The sequence below is a fragment of the Corvus hawaiiensis genome, chromosome 7 (genome assembly GCF_020740725.1).
Source record: "Corvus hawaiiensis isolate bCorHaw1 chromosome 7, bCorHaw1.pri.cur, whole genome shotgun sequence".
In the NCBI taxonomy this organism is placed as follows: Eukaryota; Metazoa; Chordata; class Aves; order Passeriformes; family Corvidae; genus Corvus; species Corvus hawaiiensis.
Window position 1 is genome coordinate 22003228 of NC_063219.1, and position 25649 is coordinate 22028876.

General features: G+C 37.2%; 1 protein-coding gene across 8 annotated transcripts in view; it reads right to left on the bottom strand.

The window, feature by feature from the left end:
• Nucleotides 1-1571: 1571 nt before the first annotated feature.
• CSRNP3 (cysteine and serine rich nuclear protein 3) overlaps nucleotides 1572-25649 on the bottom strand; it is a 108293-nt gene continuing 84215 nt past the window's right edge. For 7 of the 8 annotated variants that reach the window (XM_048310246.1, XM_048310247.1, XM_048310245.1 and 4 more), the window contains 3 exons: nucleotides 18899-19158; nucleotides 12640-12936; nucleotides 1572-11141 (listed from right to left, as the gene is read on the bottom strand). In XM_048310246.1, coding sequence (XP_048166203.1) covers nucleotides 10098-11141; nucleotides 12640-12936; nucleotides 18899-19158 — 1601 coding nt within the window. In that variant the 3' untranslated portion in view covers nucleotides 1572-10097. The remainder of the gene's footprint in view (nucleotides 11142-12639; nucleotides 12937-18898; nucleotides 19159-25649) is intronic. The other variant, XR_007204978.1, reaches the window with a different exon arrangement.

The window sequence follows — 25649 nt, forward strand, 5'->3', positions numbered from 1 at the left end:
CATCTTCTGGCCATTGTTAATGCTCTCTTGAAAGTGGCTAACAGGCTCTAATAGAAAGGCTTGCTGAAAAATCAGTTTGTTGCAGAGGGGTTCTCTGGCTCTTTTACATCTTTTTTTTTACGTTTAAATCATTTTCAGTAATGTCATAATGCTCTGCCCCCATGAAGGGGACAAAGATAAATACTATTTCATACACAGCACATAAACACTGGTACATCAATCAGATGCTACATAAACTTCTGAAGGTTACTAGAACAGCTGGCATCAGTGTTAACCTCCATCTCACCGTGCTCTCTTATACAGCCAGGGAGTAATCACAAGTGCTGAAGAAGGCTTGACTTCAGGCCAGGCCAGTTCAGCCACACTCCCATCACGATGAAGCAGGTCCTAAACATTTTGGGACTTCAGGGCCTGTGCCTCTGGGTAGTACTGCCTGTGAACAAGCGGTCCCTACTGGTTGTTCGTGGCTCTACCTGGTAATGACACCATTCACTGCAGTGGGAATTCACCAGCCCACCATACCTGAGGATTTTGTTTTATCACCCTTGGGAGTAATCGCTGATTTACTGTAGGGTGAGTATAGAATACTGAGAGTACTATTACCAGATCAACTTGCAAGTGAACCTTAGAGTTAAATCTTCCTTCTGAATGGGCATCCTGGGATCTTCAATAAGAACCAGTGTTGAAAGCTATTTTACAACATTTTTTGTATCAGTATGGCTTAGCAAGCCCTGGAGCAGCCCTTTTAAAAAACCACAATTCATGGCAATGCCAAAAGCAGTCTGATAGCAGATGTGGGACTCCCAACAAACTAAAACCAAGTGAGACCACAACTGCTGTGAGAACTTCTTTATAATCTAGAGAACAACACCTGATCTTTGTCAGTTTTTGTAAATACAAATAATTTAGCTAAATGTAATTTGTCACATAAGCAAGCTTAAGGACAACTTTTAATAAATGTACAGCTCAGCTCGAATAAATATTAGAATAAAAATACAGCAGAGATTCTGCTGTGTGTGTTATTTTCTCAATGAAGCTATGTTGATCGTCAGTTTTCAAAATAAGCAGTTGTCCTGAAATTTAGGAGTACTCTTTGAATGTTGCCATTGAAATGATCTGAGGTATAAAATTACTGCAAATTGTCCACCAGAGAGAGCTGTTGGAAAATTTTATTCCAACAGCTGTTGAAAACAATTGTTTTGTTACCTTATTATGAAAATTATAGGCACAGATGGATCAGGTACAATATTTCCCTGGCCAAAGAAAATTGTAGGCAGTAGTATCATTAAAGGGCAAATGGATATACCTAAGAAAGCATTTCTGTTTATTTCTTTAATTTAATTGGCATACAAATACTTAAAAACAAAAACACACACACACACAAAAATTCCACACAAACTGCTTCTCCTTATGCTATCAGGAATGGGAGAAATGCTTAAGATTTCACAGAGTGTCTTTGGAGGCTCTGCAGGTCTCAGGGAGGAGGTGCAGTACTAATTCTGGTTCTCTTAGCTGAGAGAGGCTCTCTAGTGCCTGCATAGCAGAAATGAGACGAACAATGCACTGGCAGCCAGGATGGAACGTAGAAACCTGGTTTACTTCATTGCAAACAAATGGACAATATATACTGTACAATATATAATAAAAATACAGCTGATACAAGTGCCACTAATTAACAGAAAAACTAATGTTAAGACTTAAAAATGCTCATTTTTGTAATATATACACTGCAGTAATAAGCCACAATAAATACATCAAATTTCATATCATTCATAATAAATACTGAAAATATAAATACAGAAGAATACAGTTAATTTGAATAAATTATTACAACATAAGATCTAGGTTAAGTTCTGTTGAATATATTGTAGCTTATATTACCCTTTGGCATCTTTGATGTTACAACTTGTTTAAAAAAAGGAAATTAAGGAAAAGCGTAGTTCATGAAGCTTAAAATTATTTCCATATACAGATTTTAAGATGAACTTTCCCTTTGCTTCTTTAAACAGTTTCAAAGCAGCAGTCCAATTAAATATCTTGCTTAATTGTTGAGACCTCCATAATTTTAGTATGCAAGATCATCTGTAATGGAAAATGTTAAGTATGTAACATAATTACTTTTCTCAAAAATTAGTGAAGTTAGAAGTAATGTACAAATTTAATGGCTGCAATTACACCACAATTTTATTAGTCCCATTTGAATGGATTACCTGTCTGAAAGACCATCAACTTGAATGCTTTTGAGTTTATGCCATGGTGTACTATTTACCACTTGCCAACACAAATTTCAAAAGCAATTTTATATTCTTGTGGGGATATATATATATGCATGTATATGGAGAGAGGTGAACCTCATAAAAGACAGGGTTGGGCTAGACAGTGTGACTGTTAATGTAGTCTGCTAAAAAAACCACTTTAAACGTATAAAAGGTAATGTGTTGTTTGTGTTTTTTTACAAAATTTCTATCTATTAGTTGTAGATTGAAACAAATCAAAATAACTAATTGCCATGTTTTATGTTAACAGGTATTAACCAGTACACTTGTATTAATAATTTTATTTGTAAAAGGTTATTACACCATAATGCAATTTAACTTAAAAGATCAACTTTACTAGGACAATATTACAGGCTGAGGATCTTAGGAAGAGTTTTGTAATCTACAGATTTTGACTATTTTTGCACTGTTAAATGTCTAGCGCTTATTTTACATCAAACACTTTTTAAACATATTTCACAAACTACACTTCAGACATATTTCCATAGAAGTGCCTACAATCAGTCAATTAAAAGAAGTGCCCAGTTATTAAGCCTTGTTTACATGGGCATTTGAGACCTGAAGTTGTGGTATTTGTGTGAAATGGCTTGAAAAATCCCAGCATGCTTGCTTCTGGTTTTAAGAGAACCAGCTGCCAGTGCACATGATGATCTTTTAAAGAAGCTGAATCTGTATCTGAGACTCACAAATGGTTCTTCATAGTGATTCCCCCATTACCCTAGCAAGATTAACTTTCATCCACAGTCCAACCCCAAAATTTCATTCTTGAAAACGTATTTTAGAAATTTAAGATGAAGAAACCTAAAATAATTACCTGCCATAATGTACTAAGCCTCATTTGAAAATCCCAAGATAAAATGCTCATAAAACGACTTTTTTTTCTTTGCTTTTAGCATCTCTTGTTAGGTGAGAAACTGGGTATATGAGAATACGTGCCTGGGAGCAGAGTTAACTAAAATGATATTGAACTTGGCTTGGAAATTGCCATGGGCAGAATGACATGGTAGCAATGCTTCCAGGGTGTTGCTTTTTTGGTTTTTTACCCCATGCATTTGGATAAGTCTTTTATTTAATAGCCACATGTATAACTCTGGTCTGGAAAAAAAGTTATTTCCTGTTTCCACTGAGTTCATGTTTGGTTACAATATATTAAATAACAGAAACAATATTATGATCTAACATGGGCAAGCTTGTAGTGAATGTCCATATACTCTTCCATCCTTGCTCTGAAGTGATCTTAATTTCCCTTTTTCCTTCTGTTATTTTTTTTTGTTTTGTTTTGGATTTTTTTAGTATGCTTTATTTTTCCCTTTAGAAGAAAAATAACCCTCATCAATCTGCCTCTTGCCTTCATCTTTCTTTTCCTCTACATTGTCCTTTCTATCCTCTCTGCACTCACTCAAGTGTTCGAACACAAAGGATTATCTTGATCCTTGTATTAGAACAATGATGTGCATTTTTATCTTCCACCATTTTCCCTATCACGAAAAGCTAATCCCATTTTCATGTTTTTTTGGAAAAGTGAACAGTTACAGAAGAACATATATGAAAGACAAACTTCTTTTGACTTGGTTATACTGGACATTCATTCATGAACTAGAAGTGTCATTGCTAAGATCCAAATTAAAATAATTGCGTAAATAAAGGACAAAATCTGCCTTTTGACTTTTGTTTTTGTTCCACCCCCAGCCTTGGATGAAGGACTATGATCTCAACTAAGAAGGTGCAACACACAGCACCAGGAATATGGTTCTCCAGTCAGTGGGACCTTCTAAGTGGTGGGTGTCTGCCTAACCTTGAAGACAGCAGTAGGGCAATACATACTTTAACTCTTAGAATCACAGAATGGACTGGTTTGGAAGGGACCTTAAAGACCATCTAGTTCCAACCCCCCCTGCCCCTGCCACCCACTAGATCATGTTGTTCAAAACCCCATCCAACCTGGCTTTTCAAGATCTCATTCTCAGAACAAAGGAAACAAGAGTTGCCCTTGTGCTTGATTTTAACGAAAAGTCTTACTGCACAACAGACCACCTAAACACCAACAGGAAAGAAGGAAGGAATTAAAAAGAGAATACTAAGGCTGCAAAACAGGTGTTTCATAAATTGGATGTTCACATAAAAGTAAAATTCTTGGTATCAGCCATTAGGGTAGCAGAAAAGTCCTCAAGGATGTTGTAACTTTCCTCCATAAGTGGAAGCAATACTATGGCACATTTATTAGCTATAAAAGTAAAAGCTGCCTTGGATTTAGGAGAGGGAAGAGACAGTGAAGAGGAAGAACTTGTGAAGAACTCAAGCATGTGTTCACTCAGACATCTTTAAAACTACATTGCACTTCATCACTTCACAATATTTGTACTTTGGATTTGACACTTCTTGGAGAAAATGGACAATAATTTGCACATGGACAATGATTAAAGAGAATAGCAAAATTAAGAATATTAAAAGAAAACTTGAAACACTGAAAAGGCAAATGCTGAGATTTCTCATACCAAGGAACACGTAAGTGAACTAGACTCTGTTTTGAAAATAACAGCTTTCTACCATTTTAAAAAAATAGTAATCAGATTTAGTATTTTAGAAATAAATTCTATAGCATATATTCTCTGACTTAATTCTAGATTTTCAAAGTATTTTACATCAACTGTCCTGCAACCATAATAAAGCAGATGACGATAGAATTACTCTTTAGTCTCAGTGGGAATGCTTAAGGATTTTCCCTATCATCCTCTTCTGTTCCTGACTGTTTCAGGAAATAAAACAACTGGCACAATGAACATTGGTTTATACAACTCATGAGCTGTAACAGTGGAGATCCTTATTTAGCAAATGCCTTTTAAAAGGATATCATGGGTCTGTCTTGCTTTATGTTTAGTAAGGACACCTGCTTTGCTACAGGAGCAGCCTAGACAAGGAGTTTCAACTGAGAGAATTCAGCTGGCAAAAGAAGACAACATGCAGAGGAGTAAGACTGCCTGTTGCTGCCAAGTGTGGTGTTGCAGGAAAACTACAATCTTGCTGCTCAAATGTTAAGCACTAGACAGGTAAATGTTGTATATTCAACACAGCTTTTATTCTACCTTTTCACTGTGAAATTTACTTTTTAACTTCTGCTCATTAATCCAGTCCAAGGAAAGGACAGCTCTTTTTAGCTGTGTTTCACATTAGTGAAAAATTTCTGGTCACTTCTGAGCTGGACTGGGCTTCATTTGGAAAGTGGCATAGTCTGCAGTACAGAAATTTTGTTAGGTTGCCAAAACACAAGAATAAAATGTTATTTTACCTGTTCTATAGAATTAAGTTTTATCACAGTATCTCCAAGTATATTACAAACCAGAGCACAGAGAACGCGATGACACAACCGGACAAAGGCAAAGCCAACAGAACCAAAGTCTCCTCTGTCTGAGCCCAGTATTCTCTATCCAGTATATCACATTTCTATCTGTCAGGAACACCTGAACTCATAAAAACCATTATACATGCTCTGTTTTGTATTCAAATATATATATACCATCTTTAACAAAGCATCTATGTTTGTGAAGGTACTCCCTAGGAGGCGGGGAAAGCAACACGATCAGTTTGTTAGCACATTTACTGAAATAAAACACGCAGATCAGGCTAGAAACTGGATCTGGAGTGGGATCAGTCAGCAATCTGGTGAGTACCAGCACCACCAATACCACATGGGATTCCTGCAGCACTTGGACCAAAGGCAGGATCCCACTCTTAACAGAGCAGGGGAGCAGCTGAACCTTATCTACAGCAAGTGATAATTACTATGGAGTGGAACCAATGGCCTTAAAATAAATAAATGTCAACTCCAGTTATCATTCACTAGCAGGAACTTCTGTAAATGAAAAATTGTAAAGCTTTACAAATCTAGAGTTTTCTGATCTAAGTGGCATACAGCTCAACAAAGAATACTAGAAACTTCTACTGAATAGCTTTTAAGGATGTTTCAATGGATGTGAGTTATAGCTGTTAAGGAACAATTGTAATTGTCATTGTACCAACAAAGTTCTAATTTCATGTCTAACATCAATTAAAGCTCTATATATATTTAACAATGCACTTTTTCCAAGAGAGGTGAAGTTCACCTTATAGGCAAAAAGGCATCTGCTTTTAGGTGCTGTTCCAATGATGGTCTGTGTGAAAATTCTGGTTTATTTCAAGAGAGGGAAATGCTTTTGTTATGACTCATTTTTGTGAATGATGCAATATAATCAGAAATATATACCTGGCTTCTTAGTGTGTTTATCAGTAGCCAGATATCTTGGAAATAAAGCTGATACAGACTATCAGTAAAGTAGATATTTTCACAAATAATACACTGTATTGATACAGAAGCAAATACGGCTGGTTATCATTTAGTAACATAATGCTTTTATCACACAGAAACAGCCCAGAATGAAAGGACTGGTTATCAACATGACTATTAACCAGCTAGGATATGGGACACAGCATGTATTATTATATACTAGCCCAGAAAATAACACTAAAATATATTCCATCCCATGACTTAAGCTTGCTTTCCCTTAAATGAAGAGTATGTTTTTTTGTTCTAAACAAGTGATGGGCAACTTGACTCTCACCTGATTTCTACATCCTACTCTAGATTTCAGCTAAATTAACCTACCTGTTTTGGTCAGGGTTTCAACTGGGTTTTTTTCACTCTAGTAAACTTATACATATTAGAAAACACTTCGGTTTTGTTATTTGCCGGCATGGACTTGGCTGAGCAAGAGGTTTAGCCTGTATTGAAAAAAAGAAAGGTTGCTGGGTTTTTTCCTCAGTATGAGTTTATCTCTGTTAGAAGGTTTGTTGGTATTAGTAATAGCTACTAGGAACTCTCCATGAATTATAAACAGACTTGACTTTATAACTTGCTGCAAGAACTAAAGAAGGTTTGTTTACTTTGTATCCTGAGATCAAATCTTGATCACAAAACATCACATTGCATCAAAAGAAACGTATTATTAGCTACGTATCACCACCTACTCCATTAGGAATATTTTTCAACTTAAATCTTTATTCTGCACATTTCATTTTTTGACTTCCAGGAATGAGCTACTTCAAACATGGGAAAACAGTGTAACACAAATGCTTTATATAGTCCCTGCTCCCTCTACCTCTCTCTTACAAGGTATTGCTTGTTATCCTATGGTGCAGGCTTTAGAGAATTTGGCTGTATTCACCCCTGATGCCCCAATGGCATGGAACATATGCATCCAAATACTCAGAAGTTTTTACAGATGCTAATATTAAGGAGGACTGGGATCAGAAATCTGTGCCAGTGGAAATAGTAAATAACCATCACCTCGGTATTTAAACCTAGCTGAGCTGTATTTTATAAAGTTAATCACTTACTGTGCTCGCTGATATTATTAAAGATATTTTTCATGTGAAAGCACAGGGGCCAAGAAAATAATTTCTTATTGCTCAGGAAGGGTGTGAATAACAAAGCAAAAGATTTCATTTAATTTTCCCCTGAGAGAAATACCCCAGTAAAGTGTGTGTGGTTCTTCAACACACTCTGAGGTTAAAGAGCTGCTACTGATCCTCATCTACTGTCCCAGCTCAAGCGGAAGAGATTTGTGCTTTTGGTGCTGGTGTTGAGGGAGAATGCCTAATTTAAGCCTGCTGTTAAAGCAAGACCCCTATATACACAGAGACTTGTTAAATTTGCCCATAGAATATCTTGAACAGAATAATTTATTCTTAAGTGCAGAACTTTAAAGGACTAGCACATTTCTCTTTAAAAATCAAGGGTATTTGCTGTATGGCATTGGAGAATACAGGCACTTACCTGGCTACTCAGCCTTCGAGAAAGAGACTAGAGTTGTCTGTGACTGCGAGGAACAGAGGCTATGGAATTGCTGAACCAGATAACCAACATGAGTGCGCTTTCCCAGGAGATGGAATACGTTGCAAGTTTGGAATCCAGTCCCTAAAGAACTAGACTTTTCAATGCAGTTCATATAAAACACGTAGGACTTCTTGTGGAAACAAGTAAATAAAAAACCTTTCCAGCTACTACATGGAGTAAAAATATTTTTGCTAATTTAGCATAAATATGAGAAATCACTTTGCCCAGATTTCATATAAAAACAATTACATTAGCTCTTTTTTTTAAAAGCATATTTTACATCAGCAGTTTTTCTACTGGAGTACTGTACATGATGTTTTAAAGAGCTTCTAACCAGAAGAGTCACTGTTACAGAGCTAAAATTTACACTGTGTTTACATGCACACTGTTAACCATCTAGATTTGACACAGATAAAAACTAAGATGCTGATCCTTATTTTGACAAACAAGACAGGCCTACATTTCAACTACTTGATGTATAATAAATGACACTTCAGTATTAGAAGAATAAAAATGCTGAAATAGATTTTGAAATCAAAATAAGGCAGTGCAGAATTACCAGTGCAGAGAAAAGCTGGTTCCTATGCCTCCTTTTCTAGACAAAAGCAACATTGTTTAATAAAGGTACTTTGATTCCCATTTCATTTAAAAACAAGTGGATCACAAGGTAATGAATATCCATATGATGCACATGTTCTTTTGCTTGCAGACTTTCACAGATACAAAATTTCTGAAGCTGTTTTTCCTTACTGAATGTATTGTTTCCTAGTAAGACCAAATGATACTAAATTTGCGATACAGTCAGAAGTCCACAAAAGCCAGTCTCGTATTTCATAAAAATTTAGGCAATCTAGACACTTCCACTTTTTTTTCCATGCTTTATTTAAAGTTTGATCAATAAGGCTCTGCTTTTATAAATTGCATACTGACATGTTCATTAACTGGCTTGGGAAAAACGTACAGGTTTTGTTATGAATTTTAAGATCTTACATTGCCTCAGAGTCTGGAGCTATGGCATTTCTCCAAAGAGGTTCACAGTTCCCGCAGTTCATACAGTACTGCAAAGTGGCACTAAAGTGCATAAGTATCTGAACGGTGGTTGGGCTGAAGGTGCTGTGCGAGCTTAAGCTACTGCTTTGCCATTATATACAAGATCATTTTTCTTTGGGGAGGGGGTACTAGTTCTGGAATGCCACTGATTTTAGTTTTAAATGGAGGATTGTCTACCTTTCTCTATTCTAGAAGATGTAAATGCCCCCTTTCTGACTCTTCTGTTTCTCAAGAACAGTGAAAGAGAAAATAGTACACTCTAAAAATGTGTTTCAAGATGATTTATCAGAAATGGTATTAAGAAAAAATAAGGAAGTATACAAGGTACTCCAGATGAAAAGTGGACATGCTCTTTGTAACTAGCTATGGATCTTCTGCTCAAATGAACATGCTGTTCATTTTTATCAAAACATGAATCTTAAACTACCATAAATAAAATACATACAGTACAGAACAATTAAAACCTTTTTTTGTACAGTAGTTACTTTTACATTAAACTTACCATCTTTTCAGATATGTTGAAAATTAGGACTCTAAACATTATTATTTCAAAGTATCATTTTTAACAATCTTGCACAGGCCCGACAGTCAAAAACATGAAGCTTTGATTCAGATAGCTTGGCAGGTTTCACATACGTTCATAGGTAGGCTACTTTGAAATATGTTGGATGTGTTTTTTACTTACGTGTTTTATCAAAAAAGGGTTTGATTATTTTTATTTAAATCTTTACATGAACTGGTTTTGTGCAATACCACTGCCAGTGTAGCTTGAGAAAACAAAATGTGTCTGGAACATTGACTATAGTCCAAGTGTTGTCTACCTCTTAAAAAAGTAAGTTTCTAGGAAAATCCAGTGGGAGTGAATTTTAACACAGGAAGTCAGTCCTAGAATAATTTTAATATTAAACAGGTACCGTCTCTACCACTGGTGATTTGATGCACTCTTCGTGCAGTCTGCTCTTTTCTGGGAGGTTTAGTGAATTCTCAGCAGGGTGCTCTTGTACACGACTGTCACCATTCAAAGCTGAAACAAAGCCATCTTGAGAAGGACCTTTCAAGTATGAGTGAAATTCCACTGGCGGGTGACTGGGCCTATGCTCAGTGTATAAACTGTTACAGGGAGCACTGCCATCCCCTTCAGAAGATGAGCAGCAAACAATCACTGAGGGGTTTGCAGAAGGGTAATGAGGGCTGCTAAAAGTTTCCTCTGATTGCCGTGTGTAGTCAACAAACTGTTCTGAAGTCATGTTGTAAGGCACCAGAGAAAGACTACCATTCTTGACAGCATCCCTTTCTGAATAAGTCTCACCGATCTGGTTAGCAGTGCCAGCAACGTGGTTCTCTATTTGGTAATACAGAGTTGAAGAGTTAGTATAGTATGAGGCATTTTTAGAGTGGTTTTCATGCACAGCAGTTCCATCAGAGTAACAAAGGACAGAAGGAAGAGGCACCATATCAGCATGGGAGCTCATACTTTCTACAAAATCATCTGCTTTTTCTTCCTCCTCATCTTCCTCCTCATCTTCCTCTTCCTCTTCATCATCATCTGATTCACTAGGGGCTAAACTCTGTGTACTAGAATCTGTAACTCCACTACAAAAGCTACTCCCATCTTCCTCTTCCTCCTCTTCCCCTGGGCAGTCCAAGTCCTCGGCTGACTGGGAATGCATAACTGCAGCCGGGGGTTCAGTTTCAATCTCAAAATTTTCTGCAATTGAATATTCAACTGGATGGGGTCCTGGACTCATGGAACTACTGTGTGCACTTATCTCAGTGTGGCAGCCATTGAGTGCTGGAACTTGCTGCTCTCTATTTTTCTCCAATTCAAGTTTCATTATCGTGTGCAAAAAGTGAGTCCGTACACGGATAGGGTTAAATTCGATTCTACCTGCTGTATTGCTACACCCTTCTTTAGTGCAACCACATGGAAAAGACATACGATCCACCTTTTAAAAAAGAGAATACAGATTAACAATAGGAAGCAAAAGCCTGGTGACATGACACAACCTAGACAGCATAGAGAAATAAAATGGTGAAGTGGGATTCACCTTCAGAAATGCTTGTAAAATTAGTCAAAGCTAACAATCATTCAGGGAGTCAGCCCTGGAATTTAGCAGTACTGAGAGAACAGTAAGGGGTCTGGACATGCTCCACTATTGCAGAGTAGAGAAAAAATGATTCTGTTCCATAGGTGAAAGTATTACAGAGTGGAACAAAAAAATAGGCAGCTTTTCAATTTCTCGATCTGCTACAGCTTTACTTCCTTTTGTGCTCAAATCCAGGCAAAAGCATTACCAGAAAGCATCTTAAAATTTGGTAAAAATCACAGAAACTAGACACCTATTGAAACAAAATAAATGGTCTATAGAAACCTTTATAAAGTTACAAACGGGGACACCTGATCACAGAAAACAGGAACAAAAACTCAAGTGCATTTTAAAAGGTAATCCAGTCAATTCTAGATGCAATATTGTAAGCTCAGCAGACTGGGCACAGAGCTTCTATTAATACGCATCTTAAATTTTTGAAAATTTGACTGAATCCATGTGTTGGCAAGTTTGATTAGATAGCCTCAAGTCTGTGACTTTCATCTACACTGTAACACCTAAACATCAATTATGTGCAGGAGAACCACATAACACAATCCAGTACATCTTCCCCACATGTGGAGATGAGAACAGGAACAGCAAAGAGAATATTATTATTTAAAATAGCAGAGAAAGTTTAGCTTGGATTTATGAGATGATGAAAAATGCATTCAGGAAGAAAACTCAGCTGCACAACAGCAACTCAGCAGAACTAGCAGAAATATCTTTTAGGAAACATTCTGGGACACGTATAGCTGACGCTATTTAAATGTACAATATGAAATACCTCTTCAAGTCTGCAGAGGAAAAACTTCCCTGCTATATTAGTAGATACATTTTTATTGCCTTCATGCAAATTTATCATGCACAGATTTTAAGTATCATGCATGTTACATACAGGACAGTACCGCAGAATGTCATTTATTGCTTCTTATGGAGTTTGGACTCTAATTCACATTTGGAGTGTCTGCTAATTGTCTCTAAAATAAAAGGTAATATCCCTTCTGAAATCTGCAGGCTACTTATTCTTCTGTTGTCTGCATCTGCCTATTTAGATAAAGGCCTAAAAGGAGTATGAGGAGCAGAACACTTGTGTAAGAACAAAAAACACCCTAAACCATGTATGTGCCTAAAATCATAATAAAGATATTTTAGGACATTATTCGTATTGATTGCCCACTATATACTCTTAAAACAGGACCTTAAAAAACTGGTTGGAGATCCACAAGTGTTATTGCCTAATACTTAATTTCCCATAGTTATAACTTCAACAACAGAAAGTACATACATGTGCATGGACACACACCCTTCCCCCTCCCCCAGATAATTAAATAATGACAATAATGTAGACATTTACCTGACATTTTATGCCTGCAAGACTGCAGGTGCAAGTTTCTGGGTCACAGAACACACGGCAGTCACAGCCACAATCCTCTCTGGACAGGCGGATGGCTCGCAGCTCGTGCTTTTCTTCCACGTCGATCTTCTTCACTCCAGAAGCTCGCAGCAATGCCCGCCGCTTTTTTGTAGGCAAGGGTTGGAGAAAGAAGTACTCATCTACTTCAGTGTTGTCTAGATCAATATCATCATCAGAAATGTCATCCAGAGTCAGTGTATTGGCTTCCTCAGATTCCACCGTACCATTCTTTGTCATCTGTTGCACAGAACATTAACAAAGTCCTTAAACTACGCTCACACATATGACATGTCACAGATGCCAGTATGTGAAATGCATTACCAGTGTTCAAAGCTGTATGTAAAAATGCTGCATGACTGCCAGGAAGTTCCAGAAAATGATCACACATAAGGTGACCAGGCATTAGCAAAACATTCCTAACACAGCACACTTCCATACCATACTCCTGTAACTCATCCCGTATAGAAAGGGGTAAATATATTCAAGGAGAAAAGAAAAAAAAATTACTGCTCTGAAGGAAGGTAGAGCTCACTGGTTATATCTGCCAGAAAACACAACTACAGGGTCTAGAAAAATTCTTCTACAGAGGAAATTGCTTGAGAATCAAAAGAAACTATTAAAACAAAGTTCAGAGAGACAATGACATTCACTACAAAAAGTATCTTTTTTCAATCTCAATTTACTCAGATTGAGCAACATTCTCCATAGCAAATGTGAAGCAACTCAAGTTATATGATTTATTCTGTCGTATAATAGATCTTTTATTATTGTTCTATGAAATAATTTTGCTTAAAATGGGAAAATAAACAAAAAAATTCACGATTTTCACCCTGCTCTGTGTAATGTTCTCAGCTGATGAGGTTGCTGATTTACAAGCACAGACAAGCACATGGTCTCATACATTCATGCAAGAAAACATGGTGCAACTATGTGATCTTTATATATTGGTGAAGTCTCAAGTCCCATTTGCATTACCAGTTTTGCCACCCCACCAGCAGCCACTGAAATTCTTGGTTTTGCCTTACTTACTTGCAGAAAATTTCACCTTGGCTTGTTATCCCAAATAAATTTTTAGGCACCAGTTTTAAATACTGAAGATACCAGATAAAATACTGAAGCCATAATTACAATAACCTGTTTCTTGTGCATTTCAACATTCAAACATTTAACAATTATCACTGCAAAAGTAAGTTCCCATTTTTGTGCTACTGTGTCATCTCCATCTAGCTATGTTTCTGATGTGTATGAAAGCAGCCTTGAATCTTAACCATTTCACTATTTCTGCTTTTCTTATATTCCCAACTATTTCATTTTACCATTTATATTATTTATATTATATAGTCCATCCTTTCCACAGTCTTTTGGATTGTAACTGTCATTTATGGCATTACTGAATTACTTGACAGTGAACTCCTACTGACTGCACACTCTTTCTGGCAATCACAGTTTTGTGCTTAGAACAACTGTGCAAGAAAACATGTGTTTTCACAGGAAAAAAACCCCAACAAACAACTAATTATTCCTGACTTGTTAAGTCAGGCTAAAAGCAATAAATTCTTCCCTTTGAAGGAGAAGAGTCTTGGGGTAATGACTGGTAGTCCTTACACACAGTTTATGTGTACACATTACACTGCACCAAGAAAACTCCTGAGATCAGCAATAGTTCCTTCTTAGCAATTCAGCACCACGTTTAGTTCACGCAGAGGTGTTCTGTCACTTCCACAACCCCACTGTATAAGCATTACTGTTTCTCTTTTTAATGTATTCTCAAACTTTCTTCCTAACTGCAGCCTTTGGAGTTTAGTGCCTTCATTGTATTTAATGTTTCAGTTTATCATGTCTGTTATCCCTATAACATTCAAATCCCAATCAATGTGCACATCCTTCTAGCTCTTTCTTCATCTTAAATACAGGCATTTTCAAAATGTCTTCTCAAACTTCCTTCAGGTTGTTTTCTTACTCCATTTTCTCTTATACATTTCACATTACACTGGCTGGTAAAAGAGGGGGCAATAGCTCCCTAATCAGTTCTGCCAGGCCCTGGGACAATGGGGAGATTATTTACACCAGGTATTTCAATGTATTAGTTCAGTAAGGTAGGAAAAGCAGCATTAGAAGTCATCCTTTTTCCTGTACATTCTACAGAGAGAGTGAAGTAAATCCACACAGGGATTTAATGCATCTTGAATTAGCTGCCTGTAGCTAACACCCCATTGTACACACAAATCAGCCTGAATATTTCAACCCAAAATGGCACCCTTGGTTACATCTTTTCATTTACATTAGCAAGGTAAAACTAAGTACAATGTATTTATGTTTCTTTGATTTCTTTGTTTGTTTAATATATAATAGGGGAATGACCTACCTAAGAAATCTGATTTCTTTAGTTTTATATACACAAGGCTCAAACCACTCCTTAAGCAGATCACTGTTATTTAATCTAAGTTTGAAACTGTGGAGAGAGAAGAATTCTGATCCCTGCTTCTTTAGTTATTTTACTATTTTATTCAATTACTGTTTAATAAAAATCAACTTTTAGGACTTTTACCCATGACGTGAATGCTGTAACTGGGCAGCAGACAAAAGCACCTACAGCACCATACCAATCCTGTCATGTATTTCTCCTCCTCCTCCAAATCTTAACTGCTTTGCTCCACAGCAGCAGAGCATTAAGGACTGGACTCCAGTCATGTGCTAAACACCACATGCCTCCAGCAGGCCGGAACATCAAATGCATGGCATCAGCCAGCAGTTTGCCATTTCAAAGCACTTAGCTCCTGACTCCTTTGCAGGATGATTTCCTTGTTATCTCCTCTAATTTTTTTTTCTCCATTTTGCCACACAAAGAATAAATGAATTAATGAAAGATTCTAACATTTCTTTAAAAAGTAACTGGGTAACTACAGAGGGAGGAAGATTATCAAGAACTATCAAATACATTTTCCAGAACTTCAGGGGAACATAAGCTCTCTTGGTCATCATAATACTGCTCATCTGAATTAAACTTAATATGTAGACTGGTAAATCTCCTCATGAATCTAAAGGTTAGTGTCATAACCACAGAACAAGGGCAAATGAATATGTGAAGCCTTTGAGGGAAATTCAGTCCAACTCAGTAAAAGATGAAAAATGTAGGATGGACACCTCTGCCTTGCCCTAGTTGGAAGTTATTCCTTGTAACTTCCAACAAAGGGAACCAACTGTGTTCACAGACCTGGGAGCCTTAACATCACTCATCTCATGCTAATAATTTTAATAAATTTCAATTTTAGGAGACATTATGAATAAGCAGTAAGGACTCTTCCAGGTAATTTTTTGTGCTTACTCATGTTTTCTCAAATGATTACCTTGTACCTTTTATTTGATAAGATGGCTTTTACATCCAGAATTTTCACACTCTGCTGCTAACAAGTGTTTATGCCCTTGTCAGCAGTGTTTACACCAAAGTTCTGGTACTAAATGGCCAAAGTGACTTGGAGATGATTTCACAGTCTTTATCTGCTTTTAATTAGAGGTGTTTCTTATTTGGCTCTTCACTTTTAACTAAAACAATAAACAGTAGCTAACATTATGGAAACTCAATTTCAATATATTGCTGTATTTCTATCTTTTTTAAACGAATTCTACAGGAGAGAACACTTTCTACCCACCAATTTGTATATTTTAATGCAATGCAAAAAAATAATAAAAAAAACCAACAGGGAAACTGAAAAAAAAGTTACTTTCTATTTGCATAATGGTTTTCAAATAGAAAAACCTCTGACTTAACTTTGCTCAACTTCATTTTCTCATCTTCTTCACTTTTCTGTGATGTATCTTTTTATACAAATCCTGATTAGCACATTTTCATTAAATGAGTAATAATTTTGCTGACATAATTGCTGACACTGTCACCTTAGAATGCCACATTTCCCTTTTTATTCATTTAGAAACTATGTGAATGACCAAGCAGCTCTTCCATTTCTAGAAGGGAGAATCAGCAAGGCTCTGTTTTCTAAAGCAAACAAAACATGCTCAGTGCTTTACAGTGACTCTCCACTTTCTTTTTATGCTTGAAATTTTTTATTTTTTTAAATGCCAGCACATAATCAGGGATGCAACTAAACTGAGATTAATGGACTAGTTAAAAAAGGAAGTTTTCTGTTGCCTACGTTTTTATACGTACTCCAGATGAAGAGGAATATTTTGCTCTAGTAACAGATTTAACAACCATAAGATGCAAATAAGGATTGCAAATAAGGCTCTCCTTATTCACTGAAGAGTTATGAAGAGATTTTTCAGCAACTTAATAATCGTAATAATCATCCACTCAAACAAATAACTGGGAAGATGGAAGAACATGTATTTGGAAAATGAGCAGAGAGTATGGTCTGTGTCCCCAAAACAGACTGGGCTGAAGTGCAATAAGTTAATGAAGAAAGGAGATCCATCCCAGTCAAGAGGAGGGTTAGTTAGAAAAGGATGAAGAACCAAGCTCTAGTCCATATGGACGAGGGCTAAAAGGCCTCATCCAATCTTTCAAGGTACATAAGATCTGTGATTTTTCTTGATTTACTTTCTAGGTAGGAAAAGAAAAGTGAAATATTTGTGTGTTTGACTATTCTTTACCCACTCCACTGGGGATTCCTCTCTTTGAGCTGATTCCTGGAAGTCAGCCAAAGGATCTACAGTTAGTCATCAGCTACACTGACACAGCACAATTCACACTTGATGCTCTGAAAATCCTGTGATGTGAGATGTTACAGGTATCACTCTATCAAGTGGAAAGTCCCTAACACTCTAGAAGCCTTTGGTTTCCAACCTGCCCAAATATCAGTCTTTGATTTGCCTTTGTCCTGACTGGTTTTATGTTTGTTCTACGACAGTTCAAATTTTTTAACCTTATGATTTTATTTAAGAACCTATTTAGCTATGAAAGAAAAAAAACAAAAATAAAACCAGACTGAAAAAGGTAATTACAAATGTGAAGATCATGCAAACTTCCTCAGGCCTTCGGACACAAGAACTCATGAACTCATAGTTCATTCTGTGAGAAAAATGCTTAAAGGCATTTCTTGAACTTGGAGGGTGCCACTTTGCTCCTCAGTAGGAACAGTAGAAACAGAGATGTAGTATCACAGAAGAAAGGGATGTGCAGCAGAAGCTCAGCTACACTTCTAAATATTGTTTTAATTACAGGATTCATCTGAAAAAGAGTCAAAAATATATGCAACACAATCCATGACACAAAAACCAGAAGTTCTGCCAGCAGTTTTAAAGCAGCAGAAGGAACACAGTCCCTTTCCCCTTCTCCTCTACTCAAATACAGAGTTTCTTTCCTCTCCTACATTGTCATTAAAAGGACAGCTTCATTGGAAAGCTGGCCCCAGGAGGGCCAGTGGTATCCTGGGGTGCATCAGGAGGTGTGGCCAGCAAGTCAAGAGAGGTGTTCCTGCCCCTCTGCTTGGCCACATCTGGAGTATTGTGTTTAGTTCTGGTCTCCACAGTTTAAGAATGACAAGGAGCTACTGGAGAGGGGCCAGTGGAGGCCACAAAGATGGTGAGAGCTTTGAAGCATTTCTCTTCTGTGATTCTGTGAAAACTAGCCAGGATTTGTTCTGACTAGCTAACCTGATACAACTGGTTAATTTATCTGACACATTTCTTCTTTAATGGACATTCTTTGGTGAAATAGTAAAGACACACAATCATAAAAATTGGTAAACTGCAAATGAAAACATTTTAGTATCACTGTTTCTTACTTTTTGCCAAAGCCACCTAAGTTGGCAAAGTAAGGAAGCTCTTTCACCTTCTGTACTTATAATGTTACCATTCCCTTGTCTAACAGCGCCTGTGCACAGGCTTAGAAGACTCATTCTCTTCCTGGCACTTCCAGACTTCTGCTGGACACCCCGTTCAAGGCTAACTCCTACCACTCTGCTTTTTTTTTCCTCTCTGTAGAAAACAGGGAATAAACAACAATCTCCCTGTAAAGCACTTGGATGTACTCAGCAATGGCAGCTACAGAAGCACTTGGTATTATCAAACAAAAATACATCTTCAGTAAAATTAAAAAACCCCAGGAAAATGCTCATTTCAACTGAAAATGCAGCTCATAGAAAGGAGATGGTTTTGTTTAACACACACGCCTTGGGCCTATATAGCTCTGACACCGCTCATTTACATTAAGGCAGGGATCAAAGTCTCAGACAAGTTTTACCTTTAACTTTAGAGAATTGAGTTTTTCCTCCCTTAGATGCTCTCTCAGCATCTCTCGGTGAAGCCTCTCCTGTTCCATGGCGAACTCTCCCAGCGTATACTGGCGTACACTGTTGTGGCGAGTCGACATTCCCAGCGTGCTTCCTCCTTGGCTGGGAACACTGGTGAAGCCTTGTCTTCTTGTGAAGTAATACACAGTAACACAGTTAAAATGGACATTTTTTGTTCTCTTCCGCTTCTCTCTCTTCAGGATTGAAGATGCTGGAACACAGGCAGATTTCAGTGTGAATAACTTGCAGTCAGGCAGCAGATGTGTTAAGGTAAAGGGAACTATGCGAGTGACAATACCTGACTACACAGACACTGCATTCCAAGGTGTGCAGTCTAAATGAGAAGATTATGTTAGAAATATTTACCACGTATGCAAACCTAGAAGCCACCACATGGTGTTACAGTCATTAACATCACCCTCTACTTCAGAAAAGAAATACTTGGCCAGGAAAGTTTTTCTTTCCCATCATGTCATAAAAATGTTTTATCCTTTTACCAACGAAGCAACCAAATCCTAGCAAAAGGAACTTCTTTCACAGTGTCACCACACAGATGGTGATCCACTGACTCACACCTCTTCCAACCCCTGCCAACAAAACAAGGTTGCACAAGGCAGCAGAGATCCACAGCTCTACAGCACTGGGTCACACTGATGGAAAAGATTAGTATCTCCTATAATCTAATTTGTGATAAATTAATGTTGGAAAAACAATAAAAGCAGTATTTTTAGTGTTTCATGCTGTCTCAGAAATTCATACCATGGTCACCACTGAATGATACAGGAATAATTTTGATTAGCTGTCAGACCCACTTTGTTTTTCTTTACCTTCATCCTCTTTTCTGCTGCCATCCACTGAATACGTGTGTGTAATACAGTGTAATGTGTAGAATTTTGACAAAAAATTAAATCTAGTATTTTCTAATTATTTTCTGATTCCACTCATACCTGTGCTCAGGTTTTTTTATAAATATATGCAGTAACATACAAAACTTGTTTAGAAACAAATGCCAAATTTTAACTGTTAAATATTCTTCTTTTGGTTCTACAGACACTTAGCAACTCCTTCCCACAATACTGATCTATTGTTTCTCACTGATAATACCTGCATGCCTTTAGAGGAAAGAAAAAAAGACACACAAACCTTAGAGAAAGATGAGACACTCCCTGATTGTTAAAATGAGCAGTCCAATTTATTTGATTTGTTGCAAAATAGCAAGAGGTTGTTGAGAATGAAGCTAATAAGTCACTGCTTTGCAGTTTAGAGGCAACAACTGCAGGTGTGTGCAGGTGTTAATGAGAGACCTCATTGCCAGAATTCAGGCAATAAAATGAACTGAAGTGTGCCTGACCACTCTTGAAGGGCTTGGAACCATTCTATAAAAGCAATAAGAGCAACAAGATGTACAGCAATAATCTAGAATTCCACCATTTCTAGAGATGGGATGCACTTGGTCTTCAGGTCTGGTTTTGGAAGAGGTCTTTATTGTAGATAGGTAAAACATATTTCAGCCTCTATTACTATGTTGTGAAATGTTAATCACCACAAATGTAAATCCACAAACTTCTACACGAAGCAATATTTCAAAACCCCCAGCATCATCTACCGAACTGTGTGAAAACCAAGTATATCAGAAAATAAAGCCCTGTATCCAAATTACAGTCAGTGTATCCTACTGACACTACCACAGAACTCTTTGTGGCTCACTGAAACATTGAAACAGGATTACTTTTTCTAATACTAATAAGCAGCTAAAAGTATGGTTTGCTACGTAAATAAGAGGCACTCCAGACCTGCTGCAGGTATGTTGGATTATAAATATAAAACAGATAAATAAGATCAGGTCCTGTTACTTACATGCTCCCAGTAAACGGTTACAAAAAAAGCTGTAGGATGTACAAAGGGGAATCAAAAGACAAACTCTGTTAGATTAGGCATGTCTAACTCACATCCAAGTTGAAGCAAACCTCGTATCAACAGAGCATTAGCAGAGAATAGTTGACAGGGATGTGTCAATTTTGCATGATATTAAATATAGTTTGAATGTGCTGGTTTTTTCATATATACCACAGTTTCAAAACAAAACTACCTTTAATAAAACCAATTTTTTAGCATTTGGGAGATGGGGTAATTTTCATACTGAGACATTTTCTTTCAATGTAACATAAAAGCAAATACTCTAAATCAGCACTTGCACTGCCAATATGCTCAAATATATAAGAAAGTGCATATTTTAAAACCCCTTTTTCTGCTGAAGGAGGTATCTGAATCATTCGGAGGTGCATCCAATTTCTGATATAACAGTATCGATGTTATTTGGATCTCAACTGGATGATGCCTCTATTTCAGAACAAATACTAGCAGCTACTGAAGGGCAGGCAGCTTTTCCACCAAATAAATGAACCAGTCACAAATGAAATGAGAAATAAAACTACTGTAAAATACTCAAGGGAAGAAAAGGAAGGTTGCTCTTGAATTTTTTTTTTTTCATTAAGAAATCGAAGATAATTGCACCTGTAAATCTCACAAGTTAGAGAATCACACGAACCTTTGAATCCTCATCTGTAAACCTGAGTGTCTATGACACAGAGTCTTTGTTGACAGCAATCTGGTTTAGATCTTAGCTGTGGAACTCCTGACAGGGCTGCTTTACTGGCAGGAATGACAAATGCTGCAATAAAAGCACTTCTGTTTTTTCAAATCTGTCAATCTCTTTAGCGTAGAGATACTACTTTCATACTAATGGCTAAACATAAATAAATGACCCTTAAGTTTTATTCACACACTACACATTAATATTAATAGTTAAATGAAGCCAAGCAGAAGAGTCTGTGACCTAGTTACACCCAGATGAAAAAAAAAAAAAAAAGTAATCTATGATAAAAACTAGATACCATGAATGAGCTTTTACACTATGTGGATTTTTGCCCATGTGTGTGCCATCAAAATTTAGAACATGAATTTCATGCATTGCCATGCATTTATACCTAAAAGTTCAGTCAGCAGTCTCTCAGTAAGACTGCAGATGTCATGGGCTGTCTAAAGAACCCACTAATGCATGTCTTCAACTTCTTTATAGTGCTCATCAGTTTCAGTAATTGAATTGTCAACGCCATACCATCAAAGTTGCTTGTTTGTGGGGGTTTTTTTGATATATCGCTGATTAAAACTGTGTCAAAATAGAATTAAGCTGAACTTCACAAAAATGTTGACACACTGTAACCACACCGTCACCAGCACTGTAAGTTCAGCACTACACTGAAGATGTGTATTGAAGACGTGAGAACTGACATGCATTTGTTGTAAATACCATTAAAATTTGCGATGTTATTTATTAATGTCATAGTTCTAAGTCAGACAAATTATATGACAATCTGTATAATTAAACATGCATGTAAACATTCAGAGCCCTCAGAATACATGGGATTACATTTTCTGAACACATCCTATCTTTCGATAGAGCTCATTAAAGGGCAGAGCTAAGGCCTTGTGAAGAACTCCACGGTCATCTCCTGAACGCTACTGTCAGGAAAGAGTTAGAATATATTCATATTTATGTGAATGTTGTTTACAAGAACAGATCTGGCAGGAACTGCAGGAGTTTACAGGATTGTATTTGATTACTCAAAAGCATAGATTAGAATGTCAGTGAGGAGACGTGAGAATTGCAACCACCTTAGTTACCAAGGACATGGAAAGAAGCAAAGTCAGCACTGCAAAGGCACTGTGTTCTTGCTCTATTACACTTCCTAAAAATCTCTGAGCAGAGGGCTGCCTTGATGTGAGCTCAAGAATATTATTAGATATTGAATGGAGGTGCTGAACATTTTCCAACGTCAGGGACAAAGTGCTCTCTAACTGATTCGAACCGTTTGCTTCAAGCCAACCAAAACAGAACTACCACCTTACGAAGAGAAAGGGGCATCTGTTACTTTGCATGCACTGTACCTTACTGAGTTTGTTCAAATCTGCTGGAATCACTGCTAAGGAGACTGCTTAACTCAAGATAGAGAAGAAGAACACACAAAATACCTGATCTATTAGAAAGCACGAATATACATCCAGGAAAATTTACTGAGATTAATCAATTAGTAACCCCTTTCAGAATGAGGGACACGGATTGAAGAGGCAGGCAAGCCTTGCACAGTCAGTTTCTAAGCAAAAACTTGTTACCTGTAATTTTATCCATACAGTGTAAATGCCAGAGTTTTCCAGAAGGGATCTAGTAAAGGCCTCCTTTGCTTGACCAGTCTCCAAAACAGTATTTCCAAGCCATCTGCCTGTGTAACAACTCCTATCAATGGATGCCACCATCACCTGTTCTGCGCAAAAAGCATGGTACTGACTCCAGGCAGGGGCTGCTGGGCTGAGAGGTGGTTTTTTAGCAGCTACTGGACAGACACTGTCAGCAGGAACTAGAAGGTGGGGTTTGAAATTAATGCTACCACTCTGGAGGGTGAGGATGCCAGAAGGAATAGAAATATTCATCATTACCTAAAACCGTCCTATGGATCCCACACAATATTCAACACATTTATACAAGTCTGATATATTCCAAGGGAGACTCCATTCTCAAGTATTTAAAAATGTAACATAATTTTTAATTCCATGTTTCAAGATTATATGGAATTATCTATTTTTGAGAGATATGTAGGTACGGCATAAAATATATCAGAGGGAAGGTTAAAAGTGTTAAGAACATAACTACCAGTACTACAGAACTATCTCTCAGAAAAGGTCACTATATCTGAAAAAGGTCTTCAGAACAGATTACTTTAAACAGGAGTGTCAGAAGTCCTCATCTGAAATAATATCAACTAATGAAATTTTGATTTTTGGCATTTGACATTTGAATGGCTTCATTTCTGGATTGAGCAGAGCAGAGCTCAAGTTAATAACCACACACTATCTATGGCAAAAATGGCAACTGTATGTAAACAAAAGTCCTAAAGGTAAGGCCAAAATAATGAAAGGAAAGCTTTTAATAGCAAACCATTCTTTAACCCAAGCATGGTTAACCCAACCTGGAAACCCAACATGCCCTCTGTGCTCACCCTTTTGCTCTCCTTGTTCAGGGTGTGCCTGCACAGGCACACAGGAGGATGCTTCTACTCATTTTTTCTTTGTTATTAACCTCTCTCCCTCATAATAGTTCTCTTTATCCACAGCAGTTATAATTTGTTTCATAAAATTTGACGGAATACATTTCTGTCATTTCTCTTTATGCACAATTCCTGGCTTATGCACTTCTCTGCCTATTGAACATACAAGGAAGCTCTAAGGTTTCAAAAATTTAAGCACACCTGTATGGCAAGCCAGGGACCTGCAGAATAGCACAATGCCTAAAAGCTCCATATCAAGGTTTTGTAATACAGCAAGATCCTTTTTCAGTCACTGACTGTAATACAGACTAGAGGCAATGGATCAGCAGTCTATCAAGAAACTGAGATTTTGGTGATTTATTCATAAGGCTGCACACAAACCTCAAAAGACATAACTTTTATTAACATTATGCTTATTAAAATGGTTAAATTTAAAGTGATAACATTTTATCTACCAAGAAGTACAAGTTTTTATCTCCCGGTGGCTAACATTAATGACACACAAGACAGTGTACCAGAAAGACTGCGTTTCCCAGATTTTTTTGTTTCAGTTTCTAGGTACTTGATCGAGAGGATTAAAATGTATTTTGAGACACAGTACGTCAAGTATGAAACAGGAGGCCCCGCTAACTGACTTTTCAAAGATACTCTAAAAGTAAAACTTTAAAGTCAAAATTGAAGAAAGTATCAATGTCCGAAAAAAAAAAAAAAAAAGCAACTATCATGAAAATAACTATAGCCTTAAGAAAGAAAACTGTTCTGCAATATAGCTTCCATTGCTGTCCCATCTCACTTAGGCTGCTGTGTCACACAAATCTCCATCCCAAAGACAATTAATGGAAGATGGGTGAATATTATGAGTAGTGGCTTGAAAACAGAATTTCCTGTCAGATTTATCCTGCCTAAAGTATCTGTGCTGGAATTCTGTCACCAAACACAGCAAGTGAGTAAGTACTTTCTGGGTTTGGAGCAAGACTCAATGAAGAAGGTAAGAAAAATGAGAGCCATTCAAATCACATGAGATTAGAAACTACAGAAAGGTTTTTGTTTATCAACAGTTAATAAAAGAGAATGAAGCAATTTATATGCAGAAAACTTTCAACACATCTAGAGGAATGTATTCCTCTAGGAATAGACAAGGGTGAAGAAAGATATAGCAATACACTGATTTTTAACAAATCAGTGTAATATATTTTTAATATATTTTAATGTAACTAGAGGACTGCAGTTAGACTGTCTCCTTAGTGCTGCAGTTATATGGAAGAAACCAGATGGTTGCCATCACCTTATTCCTACCAACAGTCTCATAAGATGTTTTGCACTTCTGTATTGCAAACAAAAAACTTCACTGTTATGTATTATTGGAAGACTGAAGAATTATGACTCTTTTCCACAGCTTATTAAAAGCCATGAATCAGCAGCTCTCTAACTTCTGAAATTGTGTACCCTTTTTTCCTACCCCATACCAGGGTATTTTCCAAGGAGTGGAGAGATAGAAGCAGAGACTCCTACTGACATCTGCACATGGGGCTCATCTGTTTACCTGCCTGTCCATCCCAGTCACAGCCCCCAGTCAGGCTGGAAAGCCCCCAGCCCTGAG